General features: G+C 37.8%; 1 protein-coding gene and 1 long non-coding RNA gene across 5 annotated transcripts in view; one reads left to right on the plus strand and one right to left on the minus strand.

Annotated features, from left to right (window-relative positions):
* The window catches only part of NOL4 (nucleolar protein 4), a 191,499-nt gene that overhangs the window by 124,432 nt on the left and 41,989 nt on the right, over positions 1 to 25,078 (plus strand). For 3 of the 4 annotated variants that reach the window (XM_042029085.1, XM_042029086.1, XM_042029088.1), the window contains 2 exons: positions 19,163 to 19,342; positions 20,093 to 20,284. In XM_042029085.1, coding sequence (XP_041885019.1) covers positions 19,163 to 19,342; positions 20,093 to 20,284 — 372 coding nt within the window. The remainder of the gene's footprint in view (positions 1 to 19,162; positions 19,343 to 20,092; positions 20,285 to 25,078) is intronic. The other variant, XM_042029087.1, reaches the window with a different exon arrangement.
* On the minus strand, positions 15,099 to 18,000 carry LOC121665148. Its single transcript, XR_006016251.1, has 2 exons — positions 17,358 to 18,000; positions 15,099 to 15,521 (listed from the first exon to the last, which is right to left on the minus strand). It is a non-coding gene; the product is annotated as an uncharacterized LOC121665148 (long non-coding RNA).

The raw sequence follows: 25,078 nt of genomic DNA on the forward strand, positions 1-25,078 counted from the left end.
TATATTTAATGCTTACTTTATAATAATGTTTACAGTACCTAGAGCTTATATCTAGGGCTATTTATGTCAAACAGCAAATTAAAAAAAATAGACTGTGTAAGTCTACTGTTAATTGTGAGACAGTAGAACTTTTCTCTCCATGTAATGTAGGCAGTGTCAGTTGTGCAGCATCTTCAAAACTTTTGCTCCACTTTTTACTATTTTTTTCCTTGTTGAAAGTTTTGTCCTTGAAATGTATATGATACTGTGGTGTTAATTTTTATGTTTGTAATTTAACATCTATAATTCATATAGGTGTTACAAGTTTTTTAGGTTATTCTGTTTCTAAGAAGATAATTCTGCATAATAACTTTATACAACATGAATAAGTTGTTTATACCTTCATCAATATTTTAATTGCCAGAGTTTCCTATATCTTAATTATTTGGATTTACATAGCACACTTGGGATTCTGAAAACATCAATAAAAATAAATCAGCTTAACATTACATTGGTCCTGTGAGGCAAGCATGTTCTACCACTGTCTACTGATTAGTAAATACACGCATGTCATAATTCATTGACTTTCCCTAAGCAAATCAATCAATTTCTCCAGAAAAGCTGGAGAAGCCATTTGTTTCCTGTGTGTTATAGCTGAATATGAATCACAGTACGAATTCATATCTCCAGACATTACTGTTCAGTTAAGGTAAAGAGGCAGAGTCAACTCATACTGAATAGCAATTGGAAAGTTTCCTCTGGTTTTATTAGCATAGCTAAAGTTCAAAACAGTTTTTTTTCACTTGGGCTTTGCTGGTTCACTGATGGTCTTGATGAATCTTTCCAGGCCCCATCGTAAGAACATGTTTACGTATGCACAAGAGAGCCTGTGGACTACATTGTTAATATTTGTGTGATTAAACCTTAATTGCCCTAAAGTCAAATGCTTTCCTTAGTCATACAGCTTCCTGGTAGAGTGCATATACATAATACAGAAGTTGGCAGCTGTGGCAGTTCATCCTGGCTTTAGGTAGCAGAAGGCATTCAGTTGCACAGAGTTGGCATTTTGTACCCTTGTAGGGACCCCAGGGTAATCTGTGCCCAACATAACCTCGCTGGAAGGATGTGTTTCTCACACTGGCCTTGTGTGACCCTTGCCAGTACTGTACAGTGCTCCTAGTCCATCCTAAGACAGCAATGGGGCTCAGTTGCCCTTTATCTCATCCTCTTGTTCCATTTCAGGCTGTCTTGCACATCCATGTAGGCTCTTCTCTTGACACTTGAGTAAGTTTGGAGTACTTTGGTACAAAGTGCAGTTAATTCCACCTGCATTAATGCTGTGGTTTCTTTTATATTCCTCAGGATAAAAGGCAAACATTTAGCCTCTGAACGTCTCTAAATGTGTCTCAGAACATGAATCTGGCCTTGCAGAGTTGAAATGGATACAGCCATTAATCTGTTGATTGAACTAAGTACTGAGTATGTAGCCCAAACTGAGAGAACTGCAGGGGGATGAGGCTGTAGAAGTGTTAGAGTAATTGTCTGTAGCTATTTAGCAGTTGGGTTTTTTCTTTTTAATTATGAAAAACAGTCAAAATAATAGTTCAAATCACTGAAGCATTGGACTTCAAATCTGGGTTTTCAATTTATGTACAAAATTTGAGTATACCTGTGCATCTGTGTACCTGTATAAAGCAAGTTGTTTCACTTCCTCCTTAAATGTTGCTTCTTACCATACAATCTTTTTTTCACAGTGCTTTATTTCATAAAGCTTGCTTGGCTGAATGCTCTCCTGGTTGCCAAATTCATGTCCTGCTTAATAGGTCTTTGTACTTTCCATGTGTTTCTGGCAGGTGCTTTTGATAGTGTGCTTTTATACACACACCTTCAAATTAAAAACCCTTTTTCCAGCAGCCTCACTTTCTAAAACTCATACGCTGCACCCATCAAAGCCATGTGGACACCAAGAGATCCTGCAGTAACTTACATATACAATTACTGGTGTTACAGCAGCTGGGCACAGTGTTTGCCATTCACTGTGTTCTGGGCAAGTGTTAACTGGAACATAGATTTAAAAATTAGGAGCGTCTTTACTTCAAATAGCAGGGAATATACAGAGGTGAGGGCCAAAATGAACACCTGCTAGTGCTCTAACTCTTGTAGTGCTCTGCAAAGTCCTTCTGCTGCAGCTCAGAGGCACGGTGTGCAATAGTCTCCTTCTTCCTTCCTTCTTCTTTGAAAGGACTTTGTCATCAGGACATGACATTTTCACTGCCATGAAGCCATTTTAGGCCCTCACTTCATCTGCCTGTTCCTCTTAATTGCCACAAATGACTTAATATTATTACCCCATATCTCCTGTGGTGGTGTGAACTGCTGCTTAATCGCCCTTACAAGTTAATCCAAATCAACTCTATTGTGATTTGCTTCATAATTACTTATTGAGAGAATTAAACTCAAAAAGTGGATCCACTCTGTATGGTGATCTTCTCTTTGTACAGGATTATCACAACAGATGATCTCATGAATTTCAATATCTCTCCTTACACTTCTGCCAGAAGCAGAAGTTTCCTCTGTTACCTCTCCTACAGTGTATGAAGGCAACAGCTAATAGAGGAGTCAGAAAAGCTGCCTGTTCAAAATTCAGTTCATGGTCTGAGTTTTATGTTACCACTGCCTCAGTTCAATGACCTTTTCTTGTAATTGTTCATTTCAGAAAAAAACAAACCCCAAACCACTCAGAAAGACAATTTATTGACTAGAACAAGTGGTGAGATTGGCAAGAATAGAAGGTATTTCCTATCTGATCTTGTAAGCATGCATTACAGGTCATTGCTTTACCTTTGATAAAGTATGAAAGGGAGGAAAAATTCTGAAACTGAGGAAAAAAACAGTAAAAGGTTATGGAGACTTGATGTAGCAAATGGCAGTGCAGAACTGCTGGCAGTAGCAGGTCCCAATGACCAGCAGACAAGAAGGAGGGGGTGTAAAGGTCACAGCTCAGTGCAGGAGGGGCAGGGAGCAAGCCAGGAGCATCCTTGGCCTCCATTTGCTCATGCTATAGCTCAGCTTTGGTGGGGTTCCTGGGAAGGGGCAAGGAGGTGGAGGTCTCAGGAGAGGTGGCCAGAAAGAATAAAGTGCAATAGTGCACGCAAGGTCCTGATGAGGGAATGGATTAATGACAGAAAGTGTAAGAGCATTTTAAGTGGCATTGGTACAAAATGAAATGTTAACCTCAGAGCCCATTCCTATCTCACATGGAAGGACTTGTATTTACTCTGCAAGGGCAAATTTCCATGGGCTGTGCTCAGGCCCCAGCTGAGTATCTTACAAAGTAGAGATGTTTTCTTTTTACTTTGGTGGAAAGGCAGATACGGGCAAGCAAAAGGACAGGATTTAATTTCAAAAATTAATGTGCCTCACTAATCCTACCCCAAAGCCTTTCATCCTACCTGGAAAAAAAGCAGACAACATCTTACCTTGAATTAGTTAATTGAGGGCAGTGCAGTTTTCAGTGATCAGATCAAGTGAAGGACCAACCATTTTTGGTGTGCAAAGTTAATGTGTAAATAGTGTTCCCATAGCTCCAATTATTTAAATCCTGTGGAACATGATCTCTGGAAAACATAAGGCAGAAAGCTTAAAGTTGGGTCCTATGATAGGCTGTGTATCTTTCCCCATGACTTTTGAAAGGCTGAATGGTAAATAGTAAAACTTTTTAATTTCAGTTTATAAACCTGGGGTTTTGCAGTTTTAATAACAGCTGGGATTGTCCTAAAACTAAAGGGGAACTTTGATTAAGCATGTAATGCAGAATTTATTAGCAATTAAAAACTACAGGATGGTCCATTTGTCACCCATGTCTTAGAACAGGGCCTTGGAAGGCAGTGCATTAAAAGAAATATGTCTGTGCCCAGACATTCTGTTCTTACATTAGTTAACCTATTAGTTTCATAGGTTTATTAAATAGAAGCAGCTACTTGGAAAGTTGAATCCTTTAAAGAACATTATCTTTTCAAAAGTTTTTTGTGAAAGTGATTTTATGCTTTTAAGACATTTTGTATAATCATCAATTTATATTTTCTGCCTTTAGTCAAGCTCTGAGGTTAAATTATATTAAATAAATAAATAAAAAAAATCATCTCCCAAACTTATTCACTACTTTGAACTTCTTAACAATGCCACTTGTACATATATCCAGAAAATTAATAGTGTATTATAGCACATAATACTATGGAAGTGGCTAATAAATACGGGATTCTTGTCTGTATGGATAACTCCCACACATCACTTTGAAATTCATTCTACCTAGAGCCATAATTTGCAAGGTGTTTGTTAGATCTTTTCAAAATATAGCTTTCCATAAAAATACATTTAGATGTAAAGTGTTATTTAGACATTTTATGCCAGACTGTTCCTGTTTTACTTACGTCCCAGGTAAAAAATGTTTTTTAAAATCTTGGCTGCCAGGGAAGTTTTATACAGAAAAAGTACTGTTTTGCTACCCATATGGTGCAGTTTATTCTATCAACGTGAAAATATGTTTGTTGCTATATGTTGTCTTGGTTTTTTTTCCAAATGAGGTGTTTTATGCTCTGTCAGTTTTTCTGTCCCTGAATAACCTTTGAAACTAATTTTACAAGGTAGTAATCTTGACAATGGTGAGTTGCTATGAGCAGTGAAAATTTGCATTTGGCTCAAGTAGAAAGACTCCGGTTACTGCTTTCATAAGGGACTTAGACTATTGAGAAGCAGATACTGCTTGTGCAAAGAATGATCTCCCAACCGTCAACAAGCCACAAACTCCTGCCCTCTAAGATGTGAGAGAGATGTGGAGTGAAATGGAGAAGGCAGGCTGGTGAGACTTGGGGATCTAGGACATACATCTTTAGGATGTCAGGTTTCTTCAGTTCTAGTTTTTGAAGATAAACTGGTTTAAATATAATATACTGGATATCTCTGTGTAGGAATCAGTGAGCAGATATTTAAGCTGCTCCTTTACAGGATTCACAGAGGTAAGCTGTGACTGCCAGCATGAGTCATGTCTCTGTATTTTGTTTGTTTCTTACAGCACTGTTGAAGGCATATATCACACAGAAAAATTCAGTAGCTTGAACCCATATCATCACATTCATTTAAAAACACTAGAATTGGAGTTGCAAAATTGCTTGACAAAGCCAAAGAGGTCATATTTGCCAGAAAAAAACAGTTTCTGAGTGCTCGCACTGCTTGTGTGGTGTTACTTTTTAATAATGGAAAACAAAGCTATTAGCATCCTATGCCACACATGAACACATCCTTGTTTCCAAATAGAGCCCTACTAGAGGTACACACTAGGAAGGGGGAACTTTTACTAAAGTTATCCTTGCCTTTCAGTTTTTAAAATTAATCCCTGCTTAGGAATTAATAAAATCTGCTCAGGTTTTCTGATCCATGGCCTGGCCATACAACAGAGCAGAACCAATGCCAGTTCCAGGGACAGTGATGGGGGCTGTTCACAGAAAACCCTTCTGTCCCTCAAATTCTGTGCCTCTTGTTGAATAAAATGCAACAGATGAGAGTTATGTTCTATATTTGTGCTCCAGAAGGATCTCAGCCTGTAGATCACAGCATGGCATGCCTTGACCTCAGGTAGGGCTCTGTGAAAGAAGAGGCTGGGTGAGCACAAAGTGTAGGCAGCTACACCACGAGAGAGGGGGCCACTTTCTCAAAATAGATGTATAGATGAGTTCTTTTAATTTAAAAAAATGTATTCTATTTTGGTTTCCTCTTTGTTCTTTAAATTTCATCTATGGAAGCTAAGGATATGGTAGTAGTCATATAAAATATGAAAGCAAATAGAAAGGACAACAACTTAAAAAACTTTAGGCCAGCTCAGATCTGAATTTAAAGTTTTCAGCTTGTTCTCTTCATGTGATAAACTGACTTAACATAAGATCAAATCCCTTTTCCCTGAATATGGTGGCAGGATGTGGAAGATTAAATAATTTGGGTTGGAGCATGATACAAAGCAGTTTTTATAGCTGTTCAGTTCTCCACAGTCAGGTACTGAGTTATGATATCAATATGAGAAAATGCACTGTCTGCTCTGATTTATTTAGTTTTTCTGGCATAATTCTGGCTGGTTTTCCCCACAGAATTCTTCCTCTACGAGAAGGTGATTGAATATGGTTTTTGGCGGAAGTGGAGTTTTGCCAAACAGGATTTTATAGTCTGCTCTATACTCTGGTAGGAGAGCTCTACATTGCAGGGTGGTGATGTGGTTAGCTAAAGTGAATGCATGTAACTAAGTGGTCCCAATATTCAAAACTCAAAATATCTTTCCTAACAGAAGGTAAATATTGTTTGTTGTAAATGAGTTTGAGCCTTTACAGACCAAGTCTATTAGAGCATCTTGGAAACTTAAGTGCTGCTTGATGGCTGTATGGTTCCCTCTAACTGAGCTCCAAGTACCCAGTGGCAGAACCATTTTGCGGTAAACAAAGATTTTTCAGCTACAAGAAATCAGAGTACAGGGGCATGGAATCAAGTTCATAAGTGCAATTTCCTTTCTAAACAGCAGCTGTTCTGGGAGCTGTTCTGCCATGTTATCCTGGAGGAAACTGGCTGATTCTCTTCTCACAAGTCTGAGAGTTTAACAGGCAGCATATAAAAATCTCAGGGCTCATTTATGACCAGACCAACCAAAACAGCTCACTTTTGTATCAAATATATATTAATGTTTGTAGAAGTTGAAAAGTGCTGTACCATCTTGGGCAGGTAAAGTTATGGATTACAATGAGAGTTTCTGGTTTCTTCAGGATGGTACCATGAAAGCTCTCACCCAATAGGGATACTTAATGATATTGGTAGGGATTTAGGGGGCTACTTTGATCTGTCTGACTCTTCTGGGGAAGAGCATTTGCTCTAGAACTGGCTGCCTGAGTAGTTTGAGCAGCAGTTGTCTTTTCCTTTGGGAATCAGGTTTAATGCTTTTCATAATATTGTCCTCCATCTCCCACCCCCAAAATGTCAGACCACGTCTTTAATAGAAGCACAGTCAGCATAGCTTTAGAACTGAAATATCCTTTTGTTGTTTCTGTTTCTTCCTGCTCTTTTTGTATCAGTCCTAAGGATACATTAACTGGAAAATGAATAGGTAGAAACTGCATTTATGAGGAATTCTCCTGCAACATTCTTATGATTGCTGTAATGTGATAACCTCAAGCAATGCCTCTGGCTTAGTTTTATGATAAATGTTTTGTTTATCCTTCCCTAAACAAGGAGGGTCAAATTAGATGCATTTCTTACAAGACTTACTTGATTTACAAGATGCATTTCTTTAAGATTTATTTGCGGTAGATAAGTAGGGAACTAATCAGTAATCTATTCCATCAGCTTCAGATACACACATCTCAGCTGCTCCTCTGTTACTCAGACTATTATGGACTGGGAACAGGCCTCCCCCCTGGTTCAGGAGCCCTGTCTTCATCTGTCTCCTCCTGATTGGTCTCAAGTTCTAAATCTTCCCACCTGGTTCTTAAGCAACAATTAAGGCCATTAACCTCTGTCTCCCAGGGCTGCTTACTGAGACAATCCAGCTGATTTATCTCAGGAGAATTTTTTAAAGCTTGCCAAAGATTGCTGCTGTAAGTGTATAGAGGTAAAAGGCCAAAACAAAAAGTAAGAACAAGCATTCTCAAATTGTACCCTATACTTCTCTCTAGGCAATATGCTCCTCTCTTGCATCCTCATATGCAAAAAAAATTGTGTTGTGGCCCTGTTGTGTTCCTAGCTTTCTCCTAGAAAAATCAGTCCCTAATATGTCATCTTATTACCATGATCAGTACCAGTTGTAAGTGGTTGTTCAGTACTGTACAGATTATTTTGGGTTAAATTCCTGTCATTAATCAATTGGCTTTGCTTCTTTCATGAGTCTGTCTCTCAATATGTTACTGTTACCTGTTGTTTTGGTTTTTTTCCTTTAGATGGTGCTTCTGAAGATGTAAATGACTGGTCAGAAGAGAAGGAGTGGCAGGACTGTCTCCTCTCACTTATTCTGGCATAGGACTGTCATGACTGAGCAATAAAAACTGTAGGAGGGAGGGCCTAAATTTCTCTTAAATGATGGAGACAGATGAGTTGGAGTTCCCTCCTCCACTGCTTCCATCAACTGATTTTAATCTCCTTCCCAATTATCTGCACTTATGTCATGCTCAGACTGGAAAGGAGAAAGGTGTGAGAAGTTCTCAAATGCCATTGTGTAGGAATGAACTAGGAAGAAGAAATCAGCACTGGGAAGAGCTTATGATTAATTCAGAAAGAGCACACTGAGAAAGGTCCATTGTTAAACCATTTTCCTCTCTCATCCCAATCATCACTTTTAGTTCCTCCTTATTTCCAACTTTTGTTGTGTGCACTGTGTTCTTACTTCTCACATGAGTTAGGATACAAAATACTGCATGTCCTTCTATAGCAGAAAATACAGGTGCACAGCTCAGCATATATCTATGTGTTTAATAAGTCCAGCTGCTGTGTGGCCTTAGGCAGACATTATAGGGAGCTACTGAATTCCTGGACATCAAATAGCACTCTCTTGCCAGAGTCTTGACAAGGACAGGACAGAGGCAGCCTTTGTCTTCATTGCTTCCTTTGTTTTTACCTAGTGAAAACAAGTGCTCCTCTCCTTGTCTGCTGTTCTTAGGGCACACAAACCCTGCAGTGATGTTGTATTATTATTTCTGCATCTGCCTCTGCTGTTGGTCTCTGGAAGTTTCTTTTGTAACTTTGCAACTTTTGAAGCCTCTTGTGTATTTTCCGTCTCTAGCTTTTCTAGAATACAGATGGACAGGGGAGCAAGGTGAGTGTCAAAAACAAAAATCAGTTTTTTCTCCTGGATTCCTGATATAACTCAAACTCTTTCATTTGCAAATGTATTTGCTCTCTGGGACCATTTTGTTGCTTTAAAGGAGTAGAATACTGTCATGGCAAAGAGTGTGAGGAAGAAAAGGCAGTAAATTAAAGGGGCAGGTACAAAGTCTACATTCTCTGTGGTTGTAGTTCTGTTAGCAGGACTTCACCTGCAGTCATAGATTCAAGGGGTGTTGTTTATGAATAAACTCATAGTTTCCAAGTGTTGATTCTTGCTTTGGGACTTAAGGAGATAGCCTTCTATTTCATAGAATCATGGAATGATTTGGGTTGGAAGAAACCTTGAAGGTCATCTAGTTTCAACCCTCCTGTTGTGGACACAGGCAACTTTCATTAGACCAGGTGGCTCAGAACACCATCGTTCCTGGCCTTGAACAATTCCAGGGATGGGGCATCCACAACTCTTCTGGGCAACATTTTCCAGTGCCTCACCACCCTCACAGAATTTTTTTATAATACCTAATTTAAACCTACTTTCTTTCAGATTGAAGCCATTCCCCCTAGTCCTGTCACTACTATGCTATTGTAAACAGTCTCTCTCAATCTTTCTTGTAGGCTCCCTTCAGATACTGGAAGGCTGCAATTAGGTCACCCCAAAGCCTTCTCTTTTCCAGTCTGAACAAACCCAGTTCTCTCAGTCATTTCCCATATGAGAGGTGCTCCATCCCTCTAATCAGCTTGGTGTCCCTCTTCTGGACTCACTCCGACAGGTCTATGTCCTTTTGGGATTGAAGAAGAAAACAGGTTATTGAACCCTTTTAATGTCATAGCTTAAATTTATGACAAGAGGAAGCAGAGAGAAATTTAGGGAGGAAGAAATGAAGGGAATCGTATGAGAGACAAGAGAACAAATCAAGAAGAGATTGAAGCAAAAAGAACTAAAGGCATAATGAGTTCAAAGATAAAGAATGAAAAGATTTAGGAGAAAGCAGCATGGAAAAAAATGTCTTAAACTGAACCAAAGGGCATGAACATAAAGAATAGAACAGAAGGAAAAAAAGATTATGGCAGTTTTGTAGTTAATTGTAGATGTTTGACAAGTGGCCTATGACTAAACCAGTGGATTACATGTGCTCTGTATTCCCTGGTTTGTATTCCTCACTGCTAAAGTGAGGAAGGGGATTCTTCTTAGTTATTCCAGCAGCAATATGCTCAAGATTAAAATAGAGCATCCAGTGATACCATGTCGACAAGAAGTCCTGCTCTTCTGTATTTATGATGGCATTATTTCCCTGTGTACAGATACCCATAAGAAATTAAAATCAGAAGTAAAACAGTAAGCTTAGCACATTTAAACTACTGCTCAAGAAATTCCATCACTCCTGTATTTCAGCTCCTGCTTTTGCTGACATTGGCTTCTTACCTAAGTCAGACTTCAGAGGCCATGACTGCTGTTGCAGTATTCAGCAACTACTTCTGTTCTGAAAGCTGGCAGCAGTTTGTGATATTTTCAAGCAATAGGGGTAGCACTGTTGGTCAGTAAGTGGGATCTTTAATGGATAGGCTGGGTTTTGTCAGCGATTCTGCTGTTTCCTTGCTGGAGAGTTCTTAAGACACTTTACTGTTTTATCCCTGTTGACGTTGATGCCTTAGGTTTTTCAAATCCTGTACTGCCTAGTGTGTAACCGAAGTTTTGTTTGGTCTGTTAGCTGCTGTTCTCTCATGCTGGTTAGACATAACAAACCCTCTCTAGGTTTGCACTTCAAGGACACCTTGATTGTCCCAGGCCCCAAAAGATGTAAAGTAAAGCCTTGAGAGGAGGAGCAAACTTGGGGTAATTACATCATTAACTGAAATTATAATTGAAGAATTAACCCTGATTATGCAAGTGAACCAAACTTACAAATCTGTGAAGAACCCGTGACCCAGGGTCCATCTTGGGTGGAGCCCCTCGGAGGCTTTTGACTCCCAAGGTGTACCTTTGAAGGCCCTTCAAATAAATACTTGCTTTTATTCTCTCATTCTTGTCTGGCCTCTGTTTTCATGTAGCCACTTCAAGGCATCAACATGTTTAGTTATATCTTAAACCTCTGTCAGTTAGATGAGGACAGGCTGCAAAGCGGGGAGTGAGAGTCTTGGGACTTAACATTGTAATTGTCATTGTGATATTCAGGTCTTATAAATGTTCTCCATTTTAGTTGCTTCCTGAATGTGTTGCCTGCATTAGAGGCTTCATTCTCAATTTAAATAGAATGAGAAGAAATTATTAGTCCAGTGTTTTTGCAAAATATTTTGTAGCTCTTGCCAGCCAATTGTCTGACAATTGACCAAAGAATTACTGCTCAAAAATGCTCATTATCTGTCTGTAATGTGAACCTTAGTAGTCACTGAAGTATATTCCATAAGAAAAATGTTCACTACTCCTCATATAAACTGTCACTATTTCATTTAAAAGGAAAATAAAAACCCCCAAACCCTGACAAAGGGAAAGCTGTGGAATCTGGATGGAAACTGTAAAGGTTTTTGGCAAAAGGTCAAAATTTCACCAAAAATTGGAAATTATAGTTTTCCAATAGAAGTTTTATGTTGATGGATTTTGCCAAAAGCACAAGAACTATACGGGGCTCCCTCAGGCTCTTGGCTTTGCTGAGCTATGATACTACCTGAAATGTATGCTATTATTGTCCTTAGAAAATCACTGATGAAGTTTTCTAACTTTGATAATAAGGTAAGGTTGGTCTTTTTGGTTTTTTTTTTTTCTTTTTAGCAATGTAAGATCTTAAAAGAGTATAAATTAATTCAGATCTTCTGCTTTGATTTTGAGTGTACTATAGAAAATGTTTAAATACTCTGTTGGCACACGGTTTGCAGAAATCCAGAAATTTGTGGTGGAGCTTTCCTGTGTGGCAACCTGTGTTTCTCAAATTCTCAGAAACTCAGTCAGATCCTTTTAGAGCTTCAAAATAGCAGTGTATGCTGCCAAAAATAATTTACTCTTTTATTTGAGTCTGTCACCATTTCGGTTTGACTTTTCAACTCCCACAAAGGACATTGTATTTTTTCCAAGGACACAGCAGCCACATTTTGCAATATGACTAGTTATTGGTGGTTATATAACTAAGTTCTTTTAGTATTTTGTTGAAAAAGTCTGTCTTCCTACATCAGTGACAGGAGTTCTTGAAGTTCATTAATAAAACAACTTTGTAAAATAAAAGCTATTTAGTAGCTAAGAAGTAGGCAAGTCTCCTGCTCTGTTAAATTATCTCTGCTCTGGAACTCTCAACACTGGTGTACGAGGGTGATTTGGAGATACTTATTCTTATTCCCACAAGAATTCTCATCCTCTAGAATGGCTGGGGAAGGAGCAGGAGCTTTTCTGAAAATGCCCAATCAGGTAATAAGAGATTGGTTATAGAAAAGTTAAAAAGAAGCTCTTTAAACTATAGCCTATATATATACTTTATTCTTCTACTTGACTGAGACTTTTCAGTTGTCTCTCTGTTCTTACTCTCTACTTAATTTTGGAGGTTATTTCTATTAGGGTAAAATGATGTATTTTGATGTTGGTCAATACCAGTGGGGACAGACCTAGGGCAGACTGCATTTTAGCTAAAAAGAGAAAATATCACAGGAAGAAATGTGTTTCAATTATTTCTTACCTTTCAATTATCCAAACTTCTATTTACCCAGTGAGTGAAAGTGTCTGGGTAATTTATAGTTTCCTTATTGCTAATAAATATGCTTCTGTTGAAAGGAATATTATAAGCAAGCATAATATGCCATAGATTGGAAAACTACTGAGAAAGAACGAGCAGATAGTCTTAGAAACAGTCACTGTTCTCTCAGGGACTACTGTAAAAACTGGCTCTGAAGAGAAGACCATGTCAAAGATAATTCAGGAGCAAAATCTTTTTATTTCTTAGTTCCTGTTGTAAATAACTGAACAGTTTGTTTCTGGAAGTCACATTGTTAACACTGAGCAAACCAAAAAGATCTTTTAATAATTTAGTGTAAAACAAGTTTTGTGCAAAAAAGCCTTTTACAACTTAACACTTAGCATGTTAGATAACACTTTTATAGAGTCGAACTTTCAGCTCTCCATTCTTCCTGTAAAGATGCTGTTGTCCTCATGCTCCAAATAGCAGAATTGCACACAATGATGCCTTCCCATTACCATGGGTGAAATTTTATGAAGAAGCTGGAAAGGCCAATTATGGTGTAAGAAGAGTAGCAAACTGGTCGTAGTCAGATGCAAAGATATGGGTAAGATGGACAAATATTTGATGAGTTTATAAAAATGAGGTTAATTGGCTCTTGAAATAAAGGGTGAGATGCTGGAATTGTATTTGAGAATTCACAGTCTTCTCTGTAATGAGAAGAGAGGGACAGTAAAGTTCCCCACATGTGACGAAAAAAATGGCTTATTAATGCAAAATAATAGAAAGTTGGGCTTTTATCTGTAAAACCTGGTAGAGAACTCCTTAGGATAATAGCTGAACCTAAGTGTTCCAGTTATGCCTCCTGCTTTCTGTTTGAATTGAGGAGAAAATTTAGGAATGTTTTTATTAATGGTTTCAAGTCTTTCAGTAAATAACAAAAGGGCGTGTATCTACCAAAAGTATTTTATGTTTTCTAATATGTTATTTATATTACATATAGTATATATTTAATAATAATAAAAAAAAACAAACCCAAACACCCAAACACCTCTACGTTCTGTAGGCAAGTTCCCTGCTGTATGGAGAACTCACAGTTTGCACAGGAATGAAGTGGAACTCTAACAATGCAATATTAATTTCAAATATATTTTTAAGGGAAAGATATAGGACATGAATTTTCCCTTAACCTTTCAGGTCTAACCTTTTAATTTTGTTTATATGTCAAATAAAATACATGCTTCTCACTCATATCAATTTACCAAAAACTACTTTTAAGTTTTTTTTCAAAAACTTTTTCATATGTAGAGTCAGTTAAAAATTTAAATGTTAAAAAAAATTAAAATAAAATTCTAATTTAATCGGCAATTGTGGAAAAAAAGGATCTTCAAAGCAATCAAACCCGTTGCCATCAGAATATTCTAATCCCTTTCTGTGTCATAGGAATAGTTGCTATAAAAATATGTATACACTATAGCACATGGGAAAACATGCAGAAAAGCACACATAATTTGAAAGAGTAATTGGTGAAATTGTAGACTTTTGTGTATTCAGTGGCAGAGAGGGGAATACTGAAACCTAAGAAAAAGCAGAAAGGGCTGGATGTACAACCGGGGGCAAGCAGAATTCTGTCAGCTTTAGAATATGGTTTTATTTATTCATTAAAATATTTAGTAACATTTACAGATGTGGAGGCCGACTTCTAGAAGAGACTCATGTATAGCCAGTAGAGTGCTTTCATCTCTGCCCGCCTCCTAACCCCTTTCCTTTCCATGGAAACCTGTGCTGCTGTCTTGCCAACTCCTCAAATGTGCAAATCTCTCTTGCTCACAGGAGTTCTGTGGTTTATGAGTGTCTAATGTAACAACTGAAAGAATTACGCATTATTCAATAAGATGTGAAGCTCTCTAACTAAATGTAAATGTAAAATGTAATGTGAATGTGAAAAATGAAGCTTCGTTAAAAGAAAAAGAATTGCTACACTTCCTTCAGAGGCATGTTTCCCTGAAAATGTGGGGTCTTTTTTTCCATGTTGGCATTTTTGAAAAGTCACAAAGACATGATTTTTCCATTTTTTGGTCATTAGAAATAGTCACCCTCAGTAATTAGCTTTCTGTCACTGAATGAGTTTTGGTTGGGTAATTAAGTGCCATCTCTGTGTACTCACTGGGGTAGCCAAGAGTCTCTGCTGGGACATTCCTGCAATGAGTTCGTGTGGTGTCATCCTCCAAACTCTGTCTGAGGGCCATACACCAGTCTCGAAGCCCAGCAGGCACTGGAGCACTATGGTAGACTATATTTTTAAATGTTATGGATTACTTCTGCTTTAGTTCTCAAAAAATAACAGCACAATTTCTGTTGGCAACTGTGGGGTTTCTGCACTGCTGTCTTTTGCATCTTTGGGGTATTCTTCTGAAATTAAAGAGATAAAGTTTTTCTGCTGTAAGCATGCTAGAAATTAATCAAGCAATAAAGAAATATATTTTTCACAGAAAAGCCATAAATGGAATACATTTTTGAATTTTGGGAGTTGTTCTTTGAGAAGGTTTCAAACCAGATGGAAAACATCCAGAGCAGACCAGTAAGAATGATTAGAAATCAGGAAAACATGAGTTTCACAGCATAAATTAATTTATTGGGGAGAGAAGATTGAGGGAAGGGGACATCACAACAATCCTCAGCTGTTGGAAAGCGGGAAGGGAATGCGCTCTTCTCCCAATGCCACACCTTTCCTCCATTGCAATCCACGGTAGATACATGAAAAAGAAATAGGCTTAGTACATTTATGAAAGTCAGAGGTTGGTCTTAAGAATGTTTTAATAGTGGTGAAGACAGTGAAACACTGGTGCAGGTTGTCTGGGGGATGCATGGCATCTCTGTCACTGGAAGTCTTAAGAAAACAACCAAACAATGGTCAGGATTGACCATCTGACCTTCTTCTGTGGCAGCAAGACAAAGTAGATGACACTGTGATATCCTCCCAGGTCTTCTGTTGCGTAATTTGATGCCTTACGCCAGGTGAGTGTTGTTGCTGACCTGTAATGTTTTAGAAAGAGGTTGATATTTCATGTCAAACTCCTAAAAGTAGCTTGTTGGGCATGAACCTTTGCTTTCATTTTAATAAAGCAGAAGTGCCTAGTACTTATTGTTGCAAGAAAGAGATTAAAGTAATGAACTGAGAACCTTCAAAAAGGGGTAAGGACAAAGTGGTCAGAATATAACTGTCAACATCATAAGTATTTTTAAGACAACTTCATAATCATCTAAGTGTTTGGAGAAGGCAATAATTCTGTGCTTAACCTTGGCCTCATTTGTTCTCATTGAATAATTTCTCTTTGCTGTCACTTTCTTCTCCAGCTCTGATTTGTTAAGCACTAAAATTCACCTGTGAAACATCTTATATCTACTAATGCTTCCACTCCACCAAGACTTAATCTTTCATTGCTGTCAACAAAGATGTGTATGCTCCCCTTCATGCTCATACTTTCCTGTCAGCACAAAGGTTTGTACTTTCAGATGGTGAACTGGACCCAAGAACGGATTCTGGTCATAAGCGGACTAGCAATATTATAAAAAACCAAATTTACAAACAAACAAGCAAAACCAAAACATTTTAACCAGGATCACTTCTTCAGTCTAGTTCACTGCAGAACCATAAAAGGTGTATGTCAAGGGCTGTTCAGGAATATGCATTAGCATGTTACTGTCTGTCAAAGGTGGGAGCAGCCTTTTGAAAGGACAGTGCAAGATCTTTGGAAGCACGTACAAAGGACGAGTTGTCCCCTGCTGTCCCACCCCTTGTTTAGCACTGCAGGTGCTTAATAGAGTAGCAAAAGGAAATCCTTATTGGCTTCTGCACAACTGCAGAGTCAACACAAGTGAGAGAGATGTCTCTTCCATCTCTGAATCAATATTAATCTGTGTAGAAATACAGAAAGGTAGAAATTTTGTTCTTAACTGAGCTTTTGCAAACTCAAACTGAGCTTTTTTCTCCCTCAGTTTGCCAATGAAACATCTAGGAGAAAAACACCACTTTTTCCTGGTACTCTACACAGTTTTCAAATTCACAGTGAATAAATATGGATTCCTGCCATGCAACTTTCTCAGACTGTTAATCCCCACAGTTCATTTAAGATGCTAAAGTTGTTGTTTAAATAAAAACTTTAGAGAAGATGTTGGACTCTCTATGTAATGCTTTCTTTAAAAAACAAACAAAACAAGACCAAAAACCACCCCGACTGTTGCATTTTTGAGAGACATACTTAAGGCATTTTGGCCTGAATTTATTTCCTTCATAAAAGGAAATCTCAACCCTGGTGCATAATTTATGATCTTGGCATTCAGCCGAAACATATGTACATACTGAAATCAGTTTTGCATCTGTTTAACTTTGTGCACATGAGTAGTCTAATTGGATTTAGTCTGATGAAATGACTCATGCGAGATCAAGTGTCTGCACAACAAGGATTTCAGTCAGTAGGTTTCTTTAGGGCAGCAGCTTCTATGCTTTATGCCTAGCACATGAAATGGCTTTTTGATTTTCTCAAAGCCTTCTGCGGGCTGTATAGCTGTAGTGACAGGTGAAACAAAGACGTACAGAAGAACAAGTCTTGCAGCACAGGTCAGATCTTCTACTGCATTGCACTGTACAACAGTAGCAATTAATTAATTGTAACTTTCTTTTTTAAAGAATGTCTTCTGAGAATCTCTTCAGGGTTACAGGAAATCACTCATTCCTTTATAACAGGCTACTGGGCTGCAGCTGTTGGCCTTCTGGTAGCCATTGGCCAGGTTAAACACTATTGCTTACATATGCTAGACACTCTGATAAGATACAGCCATCGCCTCGTTTAGGATGGAACCTGCACTCACCTGACTGCACAGCAATGTAGATACTCATCATCTTCACAGGACAGAGTATCATTGTATCAAGAACTGGAGTTTCGTTTTTGCTGCTCTTGCAAGCCTTGTCTTCCCATGCCATCTCACATCTGCCATCTTGAACCCTTTCTAATTTCTTGCCCCATATGAGGTGGTGCTGAGCTTGCTACTTGTTGAAGCTGTTTTTATCCACTAGCCAGCTCTTCTGTTTTCTTCTGATGTTTTCTCATTCTTCCTACATCTGCTATAAGGGTCTAGGGAATGGAAAGTGGTCTAGAGAGTGAAGAGACTCAGGGAAAGGGATGAGAAACACCGCAAGTTCTGACATTAGGAGGATTAGGGAATAAAACATGGAACTCCAGGGGATTGGTAATGCGAGAATATAGTCTAGGGAGGATACATAAAAAAAGGAAGGCTTGGAATATGAGTGCTGTTAAGGCAAGGCAAGTGACTCTGAAACTCACGGTGTACAGAGAACCAACGTAAGATGGAAATGAAAATAGGGAAAGGGAAAAAAAGAAGCTGAAGTAAGAATATAAAGCAAAAAATATGCCTTACAGATGGATGGTTTTGTTGGTTTTTCACTCCTACCTCTCTGTCCAGATTCATTCTGTGGCTGGCAAAATACCCTGAAATAAAGAAAGTTTTAGGAATCTCAGAATGTAGTTCAAGGCATGCAATTTTAAGTATTTGAAATGTATTTTTGGTTGACGAATTATACTCCTGACTTCTGGTGACACTAAGGCAGGAGGCATCTAAAAAAAGTGTGTATGTGAAGTTTGTCATGTAGCACCTGATTCAGACTTCAGAATGCTTTGAAGCAAGAGAGAAACATACTGAAATATTACAGCTTTAAAATAGAGAAGTGAGATTTTTATCTGAATTACCTAAATGTGAATCTGATGTCTCTGATGGAGATACTCTCTGATACTTTTGTGTGGCTGGGGAAAAGCTTTGATCTTTAAGTTGTGGAAGACTTTTTGTTACTGATGCCTTTTGCACAGTTTGCAGTTTGAAGTGTATGCAGTGGAAACAGGTGACTGAGGGCTTGATATTGCAAGTGAAAATGCATTCTATGAACTTCTGGTAATTTGATACTTTCTGGTCCTTCAAGTGGATACACTTTATTGAGATGGCCATCTGTTTTATCCAACAAAATGAATTTCTGCTCAGGGGAAAGTTCTGCATGCTGATTTTCAAAGAGAAAATGGTTTTACTACAGAATTCTCAGAGAGCATTCAAAATGTAAACCTACACATCTCTAATACATTCTGGGGTTTTGCAAGTGAAACTGGAACATGATCATCTCCTTATTTTGAATAAATTCTTGCATCTCTTGATAATATTTATTATTCATTGGATGAATACCAGTGTTTCGTACTTGAATCCTCTTTGCATTGAAATGTTTAAATTTTACTCCTTCTGAGTTTTGTTCAAATCAGCTATCCCTTATTTACATCTTGACTAATACAAAGAAGTTAGTATTTGTAAGAAACTTCTGTATGTAGTACTTAAACAAGGCTGTACGGCAAAGTTTTCATGTTAACTGTAATTATCATACGTAATTAATTTGTTAATAGATTTACTGAATTTGCAGTTGGTCACATTTTTTTTAAAGCACTGAAATTACTATAATTGTGCATTGTTTGTCCTTGGAAGGATTAGGAGCACTTTATGTTGAACAAGTATAAAAAGGATTCATGGAATTCTTGAAATATTTACCAAGCCTTTTTGATAAGTAAGACCTTATTTTTGCTGAGAATTTTTACAAGCATATTCCTTTTCTCTATTTTCAGTCTCCTGCACATAGCTATTCAAGTTATGACTCTGGCAAGAATGAGAGTGTAGGCAGAGGTGCTGAAGATCTGTCTCTGAATCGAGGAGATGAGGATGAGGATGACCATGATGAGCAAGAAGATCCTGAGAAGGTTAATGAATCAGATGGGGTAGAAGCTGAGAGACTGAAAGCTTTTAACGTAAGCCCTCTTGCACTCACCTTGTTTACTTCTTCTGTTCCTTTTGCATTGTTGTTTTGGGTAAGTTTGACAATATTAAAGGCACATTAATTTGCAGGATTTATTTCAATTATTATTTTAACGCACATTAAACTCTTGCCAACAGACAACAGATTTACTGTGTTTTATTTAGAATTTTGAGGCAGAGTGCCATCTTTACCAGTGAGGAAAACAAAGCTTTGTTCTGTGTGTGTGCATGTGTGACCATGTGTGTGGCTGTGTGGATGTGCATGTTCACCCACTGAATGGAAAGAGGCTGTAGCTAGTTTTGTCAGGAGACCATTCTGGTGGTCAGCTGTTCTCTATTGCTTTCCCAATGTATATAATTATGCATGAAAACACAAGCAATTGTTCAAACAAAGAAAAAATGTGAGTCAGTTCAATAAAATGATTAGCAATCACAGCTTATTGTTAATAATGAAACTTAAGTAGTGCCTATTTTCACAATCTGTTCTGGTTTATCTCACAAGTTCTGTATCCTATAGACTATTCTTTTCTTGTCTATTTTTTTTGTTTTGATCAGTCCCTCCCCCACCCCCACCCCAAATAACCCTTTAAAGAACTGTTTGCTTAATATTTCTGGCTTCCCGTTACAAAGCTCTTCAGTGGATAGAAAAAAAATGTCTTCCTATCAGTAAACAAGCCAGGAAGCTAGGAAGAGAAGAGAGCTGCCCTCCAAACCCATCTCCTCTGTCTCCCTCTTGCCAACAGATGTTTGTCAGGCTGTTTGTAGATGAAAACTTGGACCGAATGGTCCCAATCTCTAAGCAGCCCAAAGAAAAGATCCAGGCTATCATTGACTCATGCAGGCGACAATTCCCTGAGTATCAAGAGCGTGCCAGAAAACGCATACGTACTTACCTCAAGTCCTGCAGGCGGATGAAAAGAAGTGGTTTTGAGATGGTGAGTTTTGACTTAAAACCCAGCCCTAGTTTCCATCAAAACCCCATATGTAAATCCATGGCACTATTTTGTTTTCATCTTAGCGTCTTTTTTTTTTTTTTTTTTTTTTTTCTTTTTTTTTTTCTTTTTGGTAATACCAGGTCAGAGATTTCTTTTTCCCTCCTTCATTCTTCCTGAATTTATTCCCCTTGATTTAAAAATGCTGTGGGACACTAGAGGTCACAAAATGAACTAATATGGATCTATAGGGAAAAAAGAAGAAAGCAAGGCATAAATAAGGAGGGAAACTATACTGTGGACTGTATGGTGACTTATTTCTTACTTTAAGTTACATTTACACATTTTTTCCTGTAAAAGTCTTGCAGTAAGACAGATTTTTCTCTAAAATGCCTCTGCTAACTGGATTCCAGTGAGCTCTGTAAAATTGATCCCGCTAGAGAAAAGCTATACTCAAGAAAATGCCCAGTGTAGTAACATCATAGTGGCAATGGCTTTGGCTTTGGGTGTTTTCTTGTACACCTTAGCCTATTGCTTATCAGTGAAAGTTACTCCTTTGAAATCTTTCAGTTGATATATAGGTGTGCAAAACATATTTAATGGTTGTAAAACACATCAAACTTAGAATCTGAGCATCCTAATGATTTAGTAGTTATAAATGAACCAAAGCTCACGAGAATTGTCATAGTATGCAACTGACAGTGTTTTCAGACATTGATATTTTAATATTACTCAGTAACACAAAAATTGCTAAATAAAGTCTTCTCACCGTTTGGCAGCTTATTATCTCTAGAAAATGTTTGTATTTCCAAAATGGAGAAAAGTCAGAAGTAACTAGGTAGCTACGCACCTACACACCTTGTGTTTAATGTTTTAGCTATCTCTCTGGCCTTTAGATGACAACAAAATCACCTCATTGTTACAAATAGATATCATTTAGCGATTAAACATACCATTTTTTTTTTAATGAATCATCTGCAAACCCATTGATTACATTAAAAATTATTGGAGATTATTGCATTTTACTGTTATTCTCTTTCTCTCTGTCTTTCTCTTTCCTGCAGTTTTTGCAGAATATTTATGAGTACCATATGTTGTTTAAGATGGTAGCTGACAGTTTTAAGAACAAAATATCAGGCTTATTTGTAGGGCAAGACCACTATTTGATAATACAAAAAACAAAGGCAGAAAGTAAATTTTTGAATGTGTTTGGTATTCTAATCAACTGCATGGTTTTATTATTTGAAACATTGGCATAACACTATTTCTGAACAATGGAAGCTCAGATGAAGAAAGACAGGTAGAATAAAGGACATCTGTACAGACAGAAGTGCCAAAGGTTAACTGGTGGCATACATGGCAGCTTGTTTAGCCCTCCAAAACAAAGGACAAAGAGTAAAGAAATATTTCCTACAATATACTAAGTAGCATTAAATTGCATCTACTCACTCTGTCTGACAAAAATTCAGCAACATCAAGTTCAGCTTCCATGAAACCAAATATTTTATTTTGCTGTCCTTTCAATTGAAAATACAAAATTAGCCAATGCTAGCAAGTCTCCGCACTGTTCCAATTCATGGCCTTATTACTGTCATTATTCACGCTGATGAGCAGTTATGTAAACTGGCTCATTTCTTGTCATCTGAAAGACTCGTGCAACGGTTTTGCAATATGAACAAGGGGCTACAGTCTGACCCATAAGAGCTGGGTTGGCTTGACTTCAGTGCACATTTGCAAATGTTACTTGCATATGAATAAAGGTTGCAGGATCAAATTTATTCCTGGGAGGGGAAAAGGAGCAGAGATTACCAGGAATATGATCCAAATGGGCAATCTTTGTAGTTCAGAAAGATTTCCTGATTTTATAATGTTTCATGACAGCTTATGATGGGCTTTACTTCTTTTTAAACAAAAAAATCACCCTCTAAAACACTGGCTTTCTCACCCATGAATGGAAGTGACAAGGCACTGGAACTCTTGCCAAAGACTGCAACCCTCTTGGGCCTGAAGGGATATCTGTCCTATGTCCCTGTTAGCAGGTAGGAATACGAGCCAAAGACTATCCAAATCTCTGGAGGAGCTCCCATCAACTTCCTAAGAGAATAAATAGTATTTTATGTGTATGTCTTGAATAATTCTGAAATTTAATATCCCTTTGGGTTTTTAAATTATTTTCTGATTTCTAAGTTACTGTATCATCATCTCTTTATTACAGCCATTTTTTAAAAATGCTACCATGGATAGAGGCATTGACTACTTAGTTGTTTTAAATGTGCTTACCATTTTGATAATGGAGAAGAACCACCTTGTCTGGATAATAACATTTGTTCAAAACAATCATGAAGGGACAAGATGGTGTTGTTTTGAATAAGGGGCTACCCTCAAATACAAAATAAACCAGAATAATGATCTGCTCAGCAGCAGTACCAGTACCATTGTTATATTAAATAGGATGTCAGATAATAACCTCCACAGGAGATGGCTTTTGCGATACACACGTTAAATACAAGTTTTTTATTTTGTTCAGATTCAAAATGCTACATTTTGAGCATCTAGTTGCATGAGAAAAAGAGAATATTCTCTTTCATGGCATGTAACAGTTCAGGCTTTGTGTGGAATCGTGCAGCTATCTACAGCACCATACTGTAAAGTGAAGAAAAAATGTAAACACAATGTTAAATTAGTGTAAAACGGCATGGTAAAGATGAAAAAGAATGCCTGGAGCCTGATTCTGTCAGTTATTTGCCATCTGTAATCCGAACGACAGTTCTTGCTGCATAACAGGCCAGTTCTAGCTTTGAGGCAATAAAAAAGACTCAGTCTCATGAGTGCTCGTATTGTTAATTAATATGATTCTTAGTATTATTATGTTTAAGAGATTACTTATAGTTATTCTGCCTCCACTTGTGACAGATAGTTGTCTGTGGACTCTGAGGCAGCTCGCATAGCTTCTTGTGACAAACATGCCTTTGAGAAATTCCCTTTCTACATTGGAAATGCTCTGCCTATTTGACTGTGCAGCTTGTAGTTTGCAGTTTTCATCCTGACACAAGTATATACCTCCGTAGGGTACTCAGCTTTTCTCATTAACTGTATGAGTGTTTCTCTCCTCCCCTTGTCTCTTGCTAAGGGACTGTTGAGAACGTTCTCTTACTAAATTCTGTGATCTTGCTCAGAATCTTTAGTTGGGAGGGAAATCTGTCAACTACTGAAATCACTGGCTTTTGGAGGGGATTTCTATGTTGTGCTTCTATCTGCATTGTGCTGTACTGCTTTGAGAACTTAAAAGTTCTCAATATTCTTAAAGAAATTATTTCTTTTTCTCTTCATTAGCCCATAAACAAAAGAAAAAAATTGCTTCCTCATTCTCAAGGACCAATATCAACAAGAATCCCTGTATACACATTGTCTTGTGACCTCCATAGGCTATGCAAGAGGAATTTTCTCCCCAAAATAGTCACATGGTCTGTTTCACTAATGTTTTTTAAATCCTTTGTTTAGACTTGTCCCAGCCTCTGTAATAGACAACTATCAATTAGAAAGATTTAGTTGACAGCTGCTGGAGATATTTATTTAGTTATAGTCCAGAAGAACTTTAGATGCTAGGAATAATCAAATGGAGTTGAATTGACTTAATAGTTACATTTTTTTACTGCTCTCTGCTTCCTCCTATATTCATGATCTCCTATGATCACTCTCACTGCATTCAGTTTGAAATTGCATCTTACAGTATCTTTCTCACAGATGTGCCATTCTTTTCTGCGAGCATCCCAATGCAAGAGCAAGATTTTAAACTCTCATTCACTAAGAGATTCTTCTTTTTTTTTTAAGCAAAAGGAAACCCTCCTCCGAAGTACTACCGTAATACAAAACAATAGTATCAAGTGTTCTGTGTTGGAGAGAAAAGGCTAGTCATAAAAGCTTTTCGTTGTCCAAAGACAAGTTCAGATGTGTCAGAGAAGAGTCACACTATGCCTGAAGATTTTTCATGATTTAGGTCCCAGTGTTGTTCATCCCAGCACCTTCTGTCCTATCGCCGGCCTCAAGAACAAGTAACTGAGCTCTGTATCTTTCACTGCTACTGTCACTTGGTTGTGCCAGTTGGCTGTAAGAGGCGTTTTAACAATTTGCGACTGTGCTCATGTTGATCAAGGTGTTTTGAATGTGTCTAGTGGCTTGTCATGTGTCTATATTGAGATTGAGCAGCTTCGGTGGGGACTGGTTTCCAGAAGGGATGTTTTCTGAAATCTGCCTCATTAAGATTGCTTGGCATAGGTGTCTAGGTTCTGCTTTTTAGTTTTAGTTTTAGAAAGAGAAATCTTTCATTATTTACTGAATTTAGTGCTGAAAAGTCCAGCTGCCCTTGCTGTCACATGGTTTTTCTCTCCTCCAGGCTTTTATGTCTGGAAAGGTCATAAGCATTTCCAGGAAAATGACGATCTGTAGATTCAGGGATGCATATCTAATTGATTAAAAAGCTGGGAAGCATTAAGAAAATTATCACAAGAGCAGTTACATGAAGATCTAAAAACACTAATGGAGTTGTTGCTTTGTGCTATAACCCAAACTCTGTCACCTGGGCACTCCCCTTTCCAAGCACCTCACCCTTGTTTGATAGTGGTTAACTTATTTAAGTCTGATGGGCAACTTGGTTGAAAAAGGGCAAAGCTACCCTCTGATAAACTTTGACTTTTACCATTAGATGTCATGAAAAAATATTCTAGAAACAGTTTTTCTAAGGCTCTTAGATGTGTTGGTTTTTTTTTCTTTTCGCCACAGAACAGTTAAGTGAATGCT

This window comes from Corvus kubaryi, unplaced genomic scaffold (assembly GCF_017639235.1).
Source record: "Corvus kubaryi isolate FWS band 111438036 unplaced genomic scaffold, C.kubaryi_AGA036_p1.0 37312, whole genome shotgun sequence".
NCBI classification, from domain to species: domain Eukaryota; kingdom Metazoa; phylum Chordata; class Aves; order Passeriformes; family Corvidae; genus Corvus; species Corvus kubaryi.